The 12,552-nt window shown below is 41.5% G+C and overlaps 1 protein-coding gene across 6 annotated transcripts in view; it reads left to right on the plus strand.

Moving 5' to 3' along the window:
- Nucleotides 1–1,014: 1,014 nt before the first annotated feature.
- Nucleotides 1,015–12,552, plus strand: part of CENPJ (centromere protein J) — a 39,523-nt gene continuing 27,985 nt past the window's right edge. For 3 of the 6 annotated variants that reach the window (XM_011375469.2, XM_011375475.2, XM_011375474.2), the window contains exons 1-6: nt 1,635–2,057; nt 5,509–6,020; nt 6,544–6,694; nt 9,611–9,898; nt 11,468–11,579; nt 12,395–12,497. In XM_011375469.2, the coding sequence (XP_011373771.1) occupies nt 5,577–6,020; nt 6,544–6,694; nt 9,611–9,898; nt 11,468–11,579; nt 12,395–12,497 (1,098 nt within the window). In that variant the 5' untranslated portion in view covers nt 1,635–2,057; nt 5,509–5,576. Of the gene's footprint in view, nt 1,166–1,617; nt 2,058–5,508; nt 6,021–6,543; nt 6,695–9,610; nt 9,899–11,467; nt 11,580–12,394; nt 12,498–12,552 lie in introns of those variants that run through there. The other 3 variants (XM_011375473.2, XM_011375471.2, XM_011375470.2) reach the window with 3 other exon arrangements.

Consider the following 12,552-nt stretch of genomic DNA (forward strand, 5'->3'; position numbering starts at 1 on the left):
CTGATGTCACTAGTCCGGCAATGAAAAATTCTCAACTCTCAGAACAAACTTCATACAAGATCAAGTGTTAAAAATAATTTCATCAAATAATTTGAAAATAACAGTATTATTTTGTATCTTGTAAAATTATTGGCATGACGTGTAAAGCTAGGCTTTGGCAGGCAAAGTGAATTCATCAACAGCTGAAGTCATGATAAAGGTGAAAGCATCATAATGGATATGTTTGTGGTGGAGTGTGGTGATGGTTCCATGGGTGAATACTTCTCCAAACTCAAGTTATATACATGAAATATGAAATTTTTGGTGTCAGTCATACCTCAATAAAGTGGTTTAAAAAAACGAAAATACCTCCTGTTCATCAAAATTTTATATGGTAGGTATCATGCTTTTTATCTACTTTCTTTTAATCTTCTTGACAATCCTGTGAGGCATTATTATCATTCTCATTCTGCAGATGAGAATCCGAGTTTCTAAGAGGTTGAGTGCCAAAGCCTATAAAGCTCTTTGTAAGTTGTAGGATTTGATCCCAGGCCTGTTTGACTCAAAGCATGGGCTCTTAACCACTACATTACAATGCCCTCCTGCCTCCCACGATGGCATAAAGGATTATAGGCACAAAAAGTAGAGGATATTGTGTCTATCTCAAAAGTTACACGTTTTTAAGAAAAACGAGACTTTAGGGTATGCTGTCAAGCCAAATACTATCATAAATGAATAAGACTTGGGTCCCCTGAAGGTGTGTTATCCGGAAGTTTTGGGTTTTGGTTTCCTCACCCACAACGACAATTAAAAGAAAAAAGCAGCAAAACTAGAACTTTAGGGAAGAGGGGCTAAATTTTTGAAGTAGATAGCAGAACAATTTGGGGGTGGGCAAATCTGTGAAAGCGTCTTTAAATTATCTTTATCTAGTGGTAGTTTGTTTTAGCTGCGGTAACAGCACGATTCAATTGCCTTCTTTAAATACTTCACGCGTCTGTTACCCGACCCGCACGAAACCCGGGCATGCGCACTCCCGGACCTCACAGCGCCGCGTCTGTTTGCGCCTGCGCAGCGCTCCGCAGTGGCGATTACGAACTTTTTGACTTTTTCATTCATTGTTCAAAACGAAGCCTTTTAATACATGACGGACACAGTGCCACGCCACGCATTAGTCATAGGAGAAAAGGTGAGTGGTGACGATTTGGGGACTGAGTTCTCACCTGGTTACCTTTGCCTTATGGAATAGCGTGACCGACGGCTCTTTTTGTCCCTTTACTAAGCCACACTCAGCCAAAGCGGAGAACAAAGACAGAGAAACCGCCAAAATAGACGGACCGTAGGCAAAAAGCTCCTTTCCCCTAATGCCTCTAAAAGCTTCGGTCCCTCAGATTTAGCTGTCTCCGAGTTCCCGCCATTTCCTCCTCGCGTCGGCGCTCTCCCAGTTGTCAGGGGGGAAGGGTTTCCGGTATGTACCGGAAGTTCCCTCTAGGAACAGTTATCCCTCCAGCCGAGGCTCCGGCGGAAGACGCCCCGCCGGGAATCTCCTAGGTAACGTCGGTCGCTGTGACGTCACTGGGAGCAGTTGCGTGGGTCCGACGTTGCCCGCGCGCAGGCGCAGAGCGGGCCGGTGGGCACTACATTTCCCAGGAGCCCTCGGGTCAGGGGCGGGCTCCGGCCGGAGGCGGTGGTTGTGGCGGCTCTTTCGTAAATGCGGCGGCGACTCCGGCTTGGGTTTGAGCGGACTGCGAGCGGTAATTCGCGGGCGAAGGGAGCCGGGCAGCGGGAACTGAGAGGCGAGGACCGGCTCCGGGCCTCGGGCGAGTGTGGTGGGCGCCGGGAGACGTCAGGCCGTGGCAACACCTGTTCCAGGTTAATGCTGTTTTGCGGGGAGCCTGCATTTGTCACCGCTGTGGTCTTGGCGGTACTGTAAGCTGATGTCAAGGCGAACGGGACGCTGGCTGCTCGAGAAGAGGGCGCAAAGCGGCCTTGCTTTCTGTCCCCCGCAAGGGCCGGCCTCTTGCACTGTGTCCAGGTGCTTGTCTTCAAAGCTGCGCTGTGGAGTCGTGGCTTTCCGGGAGGTGCGTTTTGGGGGAGATAAACACCTCCCAGACCAACTCGTTACTTCTCACAGTCTCACGGCTTCGAGTTGACTGCTTGTGTCCACTTTCCCCCCTCAGCGTGCAGAGAATTTACCCCCGCCCCCAACTGCTTTAAAGAATGTTTATGGAGCACTCTTTGGAGCCTTTAAAGCTGTCTGTTTCGGGGTAATTTTGAGATCTGGAAAAGCTGAGTTCACATACTAATCGGTTCCAGGCATTTTGCTAGATGACACTGTTCTAGGATTCTGCTTCAGAAAATGGAGAAGTATCTTCAGTGTGTGCCGTACAGTGCAATGAAGCAACAAGGGAAACAAATCTCTTGTTTAAAATTCCATTAAATCCAGATGTTTGACCTAATAAAATGACATCATCTGTCTTTAGTTCTTCAGTTACATTAGCCACATTTCAAGTGCTCTATAGGCATATGTGAGTAGTTGAGTGCCATATTGGATAACACAGGTCTATGTAATTGTAACCTTTGTCTTTCTTGCTCTGTCTCTTATGCACTGCTTTGCACTTTGTTAGTTGACAGTATATCTTGGATGTATTCAATATTTCCATATCAGCACTTAATGAACTTGTTCTCTTTAACAGCTGCCTAATATGAATACCATAATTAGCTGGTCCCAAGTTAATGGACATTTAAGTTACTTTCAGTTTATTACAAATGCAAACGTGTGTCAGTATAGCACAAAATTGATGAGTCAAAGTTTCTGTGCATTTACAGTTTAGATAGATGTAGTCAAATTCCCCTCCAAAAAAGGTAGTTTTGTTCCCAAGTAAAACTTCATGAAAGAGTTTCTTTTTTCCACAGAGAGTTATCAAATTTTTAGTCTTTGCCCACTGAGTGTGTAAAAAAAAAAAAAGGTATGTTGTTACTTCTTTAATTTCTATTCAGTTGAGTCAGGATGAGCCTAGTTTAATGTTTGGGCATCTGTTTTTTCTTGTATGTCTTTTGTATACTTACATTTCTTAGACACTAGATTATGAAGCTAAGTACATGTTTGTGTGCCTTCAAATTGCCATTTTTTATTTCCCCTTTGTTTATATATATTTTGTTGTATTGATAAAGTCAAGATTCACGACTGAAAAATAGTGAGATGCCATGTCACTTTGGTACTAGATCTCTCGTCTCTCAAAGACATGGCTGTAGTAGTTCTCCCCTCTTTCCATCATCAGCTTTTATTTTTTTCTGTCTTAAAAAAAAAAATCTATCCTGCTTCTCTGTGCAGCCCCTATTCTGCTGATTTCCTTTTATGACAAAACTCCTGGAAAGACTTAGGTATACTCACTGTCTCCAATTTCTTGTTCTCTCATGTATCCCCTCCATTCAAACTTTTGCCCCCTCCTCAAGCTTCTCTCATGGAAGTTATGACCTTTGCTTTGCTGAATTCTAAAGTCAGTTCTCAGATTCCTCACTTGTAATCTATTAACAGCGTTAGCACAGCCCTTTATTCCCTGAAACACTTTCTTCACTTGGTTTCAAGGACACTACACTTTTTACATCTCTTTTGTCTCCCTCAGCCCCTTAGTGATCTCATCCAGTGTCTTTACCATCTGTACGGTGGGGATACCCACATTTGTGCTTCACAGCCTTGGCCTCAGCGTAAATTACATTCTTGTGCCCAGCTCACCACATGCTGTCTCTACTGGCATGTCTGATAGGCATCTTAAAATGTCCTAAATTCAATGCTCAATCCCTTAGCTCCCCCCAAACCTGTTTTGTACCATTTTCCACACTTCAGTTAATGGCAAATCAGTTCTTCTAGTTGCTAAGCCAGAAAATTTTAAGTTATATAAGGGGGAGGATCCCAGTGACCCCTGGAGGTTCCGTAGACAATAAAGAGGGCTATTGTCTAGTCTGAGCGTATGAGGTTCAAAACGGGGTGCTCTTTGTGGTAAAGGAAGAGAAAATAATCTAGAAGCAAAAAAGAACAAGAAGGAAAGCATACTCTACTTCTAGGCCCAGCGGTGCAAGGATATGGGCTACAGAGGAAGAAATGTTCTCAGGAAGATGAGAGAAGAGGTTAAGGACAGTAGGAGATTTTGCTGATGATGACAGTGAGTGTTTTGGCATTGAGGATGCTTGCGAGAGAGAGACAGAATAAGGCGTGTGCATAGAGATTAGAGTGTAAGAGATAAAGCATGGCTTGGGAGCCAGGGCCTTCTCATGGTGACTGATGTAAACAGGCTTGAGTGCATAAGGAAGTCAGTCCTGGAGAATTCACGATGGGTAGTGGATTTCCAGAGGACTGGGGCATCGGCGAGGGCAGCCTGCAGACTGAGCAGCTGGGTCTTACTCTGCCCTTCACAGCTGCACCACTTGCTCCTTATCCTCCACCAGACCCTTAATTTTATCCTCTAAGTGAAGACCCTTCACCCCATCTAAATTTAAAGTCTCCTTCCCCCTCGTGGCTTTTATTTTTCTCCCTAGCACTTACTGTTTAACATGTTGCATAATTTACTGTCATGTGTGCGCATTTTCCCCACTAGACTGACTTAATTGGCATATACCCAGTGCCGAAAACAGTATCTGGTACAAAGTAAGAAATCAGTAAATGTTTGTTGTGTAACATCAGACTTTGTGAAGTCCCATTTAAATTTGTTACACAGTGACAGTTACACTAGGAAATTGGTTATTTCAGAGTGGGATTCATACAGCATAGCTATCCTATGGTATGAACCAATGTAATTTTTATTGTTGAACATTGAATGAAAACAATATGATATTGGATTTGTCTTCAATAGTATAACCTTAGTTGTGATTTAACTTTAACTTCAGAAAACAATGATCAAGTTTCTCCTTCCTGCCGGGGATGGATGGGTGGTGAATATACAGATATCCTCAAGGAACTCACAGCTGGGTAGATTATGGACACAAAAGCAAAATGCCACAAACGATGGGATGAGTGCCAAAATAGCGCTGCCAGAGACCTCTGGGAGCCCAGATGAGGGACTGCCTGGTGGGCGAGGGGTTAGAAGAGAGCGAGGGAGAAAGGGACAGTGAGAAACAGGTAAAGCCATGGGATGGTGGTGACTTTTGTCCTGGAAATATAGCTGGGCAAAGAAGCAATGTTAGACTAGGGCCAGAAACATGAAGGTGCTTAATGTGGAAAATGTCTGGTATTGATGGTGGTTTTTTTCATTTGGTAATCAAATAACTTTGAAGGTGCTTTAGCTCCCATAGTTTTAGGTCAACTCATCTAGCACTTGCATAAAATCATTAGCAATTAATGATTAGATCAGAAGGTGACTTAGGTTTTTGATCCACCCAATTCGGATATTTAGGACTTAAAAAACATGCAGCTTAATGCCTAACTGCTAGTTAAAATCTTTTGCATATGAAATTTTTAGTAGATTTTTGTGCTAGATCTAAGCTTGGGTAGAACAGCTTTAACTAATACTTTGTGTTGGCTGCTTCTTTCTACAGGTGTTGGAGATTAATAGCTCTTAGCTTTTGCGTTATTTATATACAATAGTGTCTGTCACTGGCCTAAAATGTTCCTGATGCCAACCTCTTCAGAGTTAGACAGTGGGCAGAACTTCTTAACCCAGTGGATGACCAATCCTTCTCGGGCTGGAGTCATATTAAATCGTGGATTTCCTATTTTGGAAGCAGACGAAGAGAAGCGAGCAAGTGTGAACACTTCCACTGGCTTTCCTGTTAAAGCCACACATTTTTCAAATAGCTTCAGTTTTGTAAATGAAGAAGATTCACTTCATGAAGAACAGAAGTCGGAGTCTAACAGCCCTTACAAACTACAGTCAGATACATCTGAAACGCATGCAGTCTTTCCTTTACCTAAAGAGGGACCACAACCAGTGTCGTGTCAGGATGCTCCTGCACCCTGGGAAGTTAACAAAAGTGACTTTATCTCAGATCTTGCTGGTGAATTCAAAGATGTGGCTTATAAAGACCCGCTTTTTAAAAAGCTTGAACAGGTACAGTAGAGTTTGGCCTGATACGTATTTGTGTTATTGCAGGTTTTTGTTTATGACGAAAAGTCGCCAGTTTTAGGTCCTCTTGTTTCTTCCCCTTTATTGTGAAATGCTCAAAATACCAAATTTTGCTTTTTGTCTAATAATGAAACATTAAAACATGCTTAATGCGTAAGATAATATAACTCTTAAGGTAACATCTTTAAATTTCTACCTCATTTGGTAAAAACAAAATTAGAAATGGTTGATCAGATATTAGGGGGAAAAGTTGGTCATACATGTACGGGTACCTATCCTATTTTAAGAACCAAAGGATTTATATGACTCTTAGTCGAGATAGTTAATATAAAAACTTGGAGTTTAGAGTTTTGGTGGCAGATTTAGTTACTTAGAGATCCCTCTTTGATACTCTTTATTAGGGAAGATATGGGGAGGTAGGTGGGAGGGAGTAAGAAAAGTGTCAGGAGCAAAGGTCCATAATGAAATGTAACGTGAGTTTAATAAAGGTAACTTTACATTTAAAAAGCTGAAAGAAGTGCAACAGAAGAAGCAGGAACAACTGAAGAGGCAGCAGCTGGAGCAGCTGCAAAGACTCATGGAAGAACAGGAGAAGCTGCTGATTTTGGCGTCCGGGCCGCGCACTCCCCCGGGTGCTTCTGCCTGCCCGGGGCCTTCAGGTAGGCAGTGCTTACCTTCTCACCTTGAGTTGTTGGGCACGTTCTTTCTGTTTTTGTATCATATGTTGCAAACTTCAATTTCTTTCGTGGCCAGGCAGGTAACTGTGCAATGGCGGTATCATATAATCGAGACATGTGGAAGCTGTGCTATTGTGCTATTCTGGAGCATTCACATCCTGCTTAAAGGCATTCACATTTATATAAAATAGAACTTAGAAAGACCTAGTAGAATAAAAGCCCTAGAGCTTGGTTGGCCTAAGGCTCCTGGTTTAAGACCCCTGCCTGATGAATGAAAAACTTGCCTGGAGCAGAGAAGTAAATATGTATAGAAGCCACCCTTCTCAGCCGAAGAACCATACCAGAAATATTGTCTGTCGCAGTATGACAGAATTCTTTTGTCATATGCTAGATCAGTTAATAGCATGTATGTGCTTATCGGGAGGAAAACCTGTTGAAATGGGATCTGGAGCAGTGAGTAGTTCTGAGATTTTTTGACCATGCTGCTTAGTAATGAAAACATTTTAAATCATGACTCATAATTTCAAAGAAATTTCATAACCCCGTCCTTATTGGTGTGCCTGGCATGTAGCAAGGATATTTTCTATTTTGTTTATTCTTTGTCAAAAAAAAAAAATGCAGTTGTGACTTGTTCCCTCTGATGATAGAATTACTAGTGGATTGTGTTCCACAGTTTGAAAAACAGTGATCTGGGGCAGCATGTGTGCTGCTTGATGCTACCTTTGAAGAGACACACTTTGCTGATTCAGGAAAGCACCTGTCTTATTGAGAGGTTGCACGGAACTTTGAGACTACAAAGAAAAGATGTTGACAGATGCGTGTGTTAAGTGTGGCTGGATGGGACTCGGAATGGTGGTGGTGGTGGGAATGGGAGGTGTAGCAAATGAAGAATGGTTTAGGGAGTTGGGATGTTTATCGTAGAGTATAGCAGGGGTCCCCAGCCCCCGGGCCTTGGACCTGTACCAGTCATGGGCTGTTAGGACCTGGGCCACACAGCAGGAGGTGAGCAGTAGCAAAGCTTCATCTGTGTTTGCAGCTGCTCCCCAGTGCCAGCATCACTGCCTCAGCTCCACCTCAGATCCATCAGGCATCAGATTCTCATAGGAGCACCAGTCCCCGGTGCCAAAAAGGTTGGGGACCGTTGGAGTATAAAGAACATAGTGTGTTTCTTGAACTAGTTGAATGGTTCAAGATTCCTTTGTGGCACCAGGGATTGGCTGCAAATACTGATGAGGCTTCGCTTGCTCTCCGCTGCTCCCCTCCTGCTGTGTGAACAGGTTCCTAACAGGCCACGGACCAGTACCAGCCCGGGGGTTGGGGACCCCTGCTTTATGGAATCCATAAGAAGAATCATCAAGGTCACCTAAATAACAGCCCGTGATACTTTTTAAGGTAGAAATCACCATTAGAGCAATAGGGAAGCAGATTTCTAAGTTACTAGTATGAGAACTCACCCCGTTCAGTGTGGATGGGCACTTTAGGGAAGTGGTGCCCATGCTTTTTGGCCTCAAGACCCCTTAGCACTCTAAGCTTTGAGGACCCCAAGAGCTTTTTTATATAGGCTGTAGCTATTGATATTTCCTGTATTAGAAATTAAAACTGAGAAATTTAGGAACTAATTCATTTCAAATATTAACTAATTATATGTTATCATAAGTAATTTTTTATAATGAAAAAACTTCTAAAAAATTATAAGAATGGTACCATTTTGCATTTTTGAAAATAACTTCTGGCTTGAAAACTCAGCTGAGTCTCATGTCTACTTCTGCATTATCACTTGAGTTATGTTGTTTTGGTTCAAGTATGTGAAAAAGAAATCCAGCCTCACGTGGATATGTAATTGGAATAAGGAGGGAGGAGTGTTTCAATAGCTTTTTCAGATGATTGTGGTTATTTCTTTAATACTGTACCCAAACTCAACAAATGGTTCTTTCTTAGTGGTTATTCACAGGATGGAATCTGAAATGATATTAATGAATTTTTCATACTCTATTACATTAAAATATATTGGAATATTGGCATGAATAAATCATCTTGCATGATTTGGTAAAATAATATTTAGATAAGGAATGTATTATAGAGTTAAGGAAGGTCGAACCTGATATTCAATGAGGATCTACATGAATTCAGTTTTATTTGTTGATTAGGAGTGAGGTAGGTGGGTGTAAGAGATGGGTACCATGGCTGTTTACGAAACACTTCCCACAGTGTCTTCACGTCTAAGTTTAGTTGAGGCGATCAGGGAGAACTGTGGGGCAGTAGCAGAGTTTTGAGGGACTGTCGCAGGAGGCAGATGGCTGGTGTTGCCCCCTCTAAGAATTATATCTTAGAGGTACATAGAAAGGGACTCTCTCTGGTTATTCAGTTATTTCAAAAGCTGAGACTCAAGAAAAAAAACAGGCAAAAAGTAATACAGGAAATTTAGAAACTACAGACAGATACAAGACAAAAGTCACCCATAATTCTACCACCTGAAGAAACCAAAATGTCAACGTTATCCAAGGGGAAGATACTTTATCTGCCGTGACACAGAGCACGACCGTTAGGAGACAGTTCAGATTGTTGAGCTGTGTGCGTTGGTGCTGCCTGTCCAACTGTGTATCCTGGGCTGCGGAGTGGACCACGCGGCAGTGCTGCCATGGGTCGCGCTCGAGTGGCCTCGTGTCCACTGTCCGCACCTGAGTTGTGGTATAAACGTGTTCTTAATAGAAATTCTGCAGGGGTCGCTTTGGACTTTTAAAATTTCATGATTTTGTTAAACACAGTTTCCTAATATAAAGAGGAAGAAATGCTTTTAGCATTTTGGAGGAGACTTTGTGGTAGGCTCACTAACAAGCAGAAGAGAACGCGTTGCAGGGAGATGTCTCCAAATCAGCTTTGTCGGTTTTCTTCAACAAGGTTCCACTCCATCGCCTGATGGTCTGAGCCAGAAGCCCAGGTCCCCAGGAAATTCAGCCTCTGTGGAGATGCCCGCGCCCGCCTTACCTCCCCGTGTCTGCCAGAGTCAAACCCCAGAGCAAACATCCAGTGAACACAACAGCTTCGGTAGAACTGCTCATCAAAGTTTTGTCTCAACTTCAAAAAGGGGTGCTTCTCCCAGTTTGTTCTCTGAAGCACAGTATCAAGAAGCACCTGTGGGAAAGAGTGATTTGGAGGAAGAAAAACGTATCCATCCTGTTGTAGTAGGTGAGTTACTTATACTTCTCTCTTCTGTGCTTAACCAAGAGTGTTGCCAAGTTGTCCTGAAATGGGAATAGTCCCTTCTGCGCTTTTCCCCTGTCCCCTTGCCTAGAAGCTTGAGGCCCTACACGCTGCACAGCCACTGAACCTGGATAGACCAGGACCTGGACACAGCGTGTGGCTTTCCAAGGACTGCCGCAGTCCATGCTGGCGTCAGTTCTGTGGGCACCGTTTTTCTTGAGAACTAGGAGTAGTTGGAGATTGATGTAAAACATGTGTGGTATGGTGGGGTGCATGATGAAAAGTGTAAAGTATGAGAAATGGATTGGTGATGGCAGTTATCACTTATAAAAAATGCTCCAAACCCAGAGACATGGTTCGTCTGCACCGTACCCCTGTGTTCCCAGCACCCAGCACGTTCCTGCCACTGAACTGGCACTCAGGGTTTGCTGGTCTAACTCACGGGGCTCCCACGCCATTCCTGGTATGTTTTTTTCCTGCGTGTTCTTTGTTTTTCTGCGCTGCCCCTATTTCCACATTTTATAATCACAGACTATTGTATAATAAGCTGTATTCTTTCCCATTCAGCATGGAAAATGCTTGTGGTACGTCCCGTGTCTTTATAATCATGATTTTAATGCTCGCCATCATTATGCTAGTCAGGTAGTAATGTCAGTGTTTAACATTCTTTGCAGTAGTGCTAAGTGCTTTCCAGTATTTTAATCTTTAATTTAATTTTCAATTTTAATGGTGTTCTCATGAATATGTTCTTTTGAGCTAACAGTGAAAATTATAGCTACTACGATGAAAGGTGTCTGTGCTTACTGCTTAGGATTGGCCACCTTTGTGCATGATACCTCATTCCCAAGTTAGAGTAAATCCTTGGTGTGGAAGGTCAAAAGTCTTTCTGGTTTTTTAAACAGTACATTCCCTGACCTTTTATTTTAGAAAATTTAAAACATCTAGAAAAGTTGAAAGACCCTGCAGTGATTAGCGGTGTGCCCACCACTTAGATTGAACAGTTAATTTTTTGCCGTGTTTACTTTGTATGTTTGTGCATGTATATATATGTATGTATACAAACACACAGACACCTTTATCTGTATCTCTGTCTACATCTATATATAGTTTGCAGGTAATGTGCAGATGTTATATCATTTCAAATATTTTAGCATGCATCGAGTAAAAAAGAGGACATTTTTCTGTATAACCACAATACTGTTATACTTAGGGACATTAACCATAGTTTTGTAATATTTAAGTTTATTTTAGAGTTCTTTTTATTATACCAAAATGTCTTTTAAAGTTTTCATTTTAAAGAAAACAGGATTCAATCAAGTTCATGTATTACATTCAGGAATTTAACTATTGTTTTTTAATTTAGAAAAGCCCACAGTTCCCCCTGACCAATAACATTAACCTTTTGAAAAATGTTGTGTTTTAATTAAGGTTTTGTAGTTTTCTTTATCATATTAAAGAAATTCTTGAGAGTTCTGAAATCTTTGGTATACCTTACTTTTAACCAATTTTTTTTTAGCATAGTAACTTGTAAAATTATTCTAATTTTTATCATAGGTGGAGGTATTTTACCATGTTGGGAGAAAATGACGGAACAGATTGAGGAAAGGAACGATGTAAACTTTAAAAAAACCGGTGATTCCTCAGAAGTGGTTAATATTGAAGAAAGGTATCATCTATGTTAAAGGGAATAAGAAATGTGGTAATTTAATGTCATAGCCAGCCATTATTATTGAGCACTTCTTTGTTTGAATGATTCACAGTTTTCCTGTTTTTGCTTGAACATGCTTTTATGTATGAGGTGAAGATATAGCCTGTCACATTCTGTCAACAGCAAGAAGAGGTTGGGGAGATATATCAGTTTAAGTCCCTCTGACATTGTATTGGACGAACTGAGCAGAGTTTTCTTACCTAAGAAAAATAACTGGATAAGATTATTCTCTCAAATAGGTAAATCTTATTTTGGGGAAGAGAAAAACAAATTAAATATTGGAGTCTCACATTTGGTGTTACTTATAAATTATAGTCATGTAAATCTGGTTACAAAATTAAAATTTTTTATGACAGCTTAAATACCAACTTGAAATAGTTTATTATTTTCTTAAGTATTTGAAATATTTTAATAAATGTTAAGGATGGGCAAATGGCTTTTGATCATTGCTCTGCTTACAGTAAGGGTCTTTTTCTTCATTAAAGAATGTGTAATGAACTATTTTTGAAACAGATTTTAAAGTTATATAAAGAACATGTTACTTTAGAAGTTAACCTAAGGTCAACAGATGGACCTCAGGACGGTGTTTTCCAGAATGTGTAGAGTGCTGTATATTCTTGCGCTTTGGGAGACGGAGCGGGACTGTAGCTTTTGTTAAATTCTCGGGTCTGTGGCTTTGGACGTGGCTGGTTTCCAGTGTGATCAGGCACACTAAATGCCAAGTGTCCACATTGTGACTTGCATGTGAAGTAACTTTATTTTTGTGGTTATAGGCCCATTAAAGCTGCTGTCAGAGACAGGAAGCAGACGTTTGAAGATTACGTGGAAGAACAAATTCGGCTGGAAGAACAAGAACTGAAACAGAGACAGCTAAGGGTTAGTTTAGCATTTCCATGATTTTGCTTAACTTACCCAAAGCTTTTTGAGATTA

This window comes from Pteropus vampyrus, unplaced genomic scaffold (genome assembly GCF_000151845.1).
Source record: "Pteropus vampyrus isolate Shadow unplaced genomic scaffold, Pvam_2.0 Scaffold272, whole genome shotgun sequence".
Taxonomy (NCBI): Eukaryota; Metazoa; Chordata; class Mammalia; order Chiroptera; family Pteropodidae; genus Pteropus; species Pteropus vampyrus.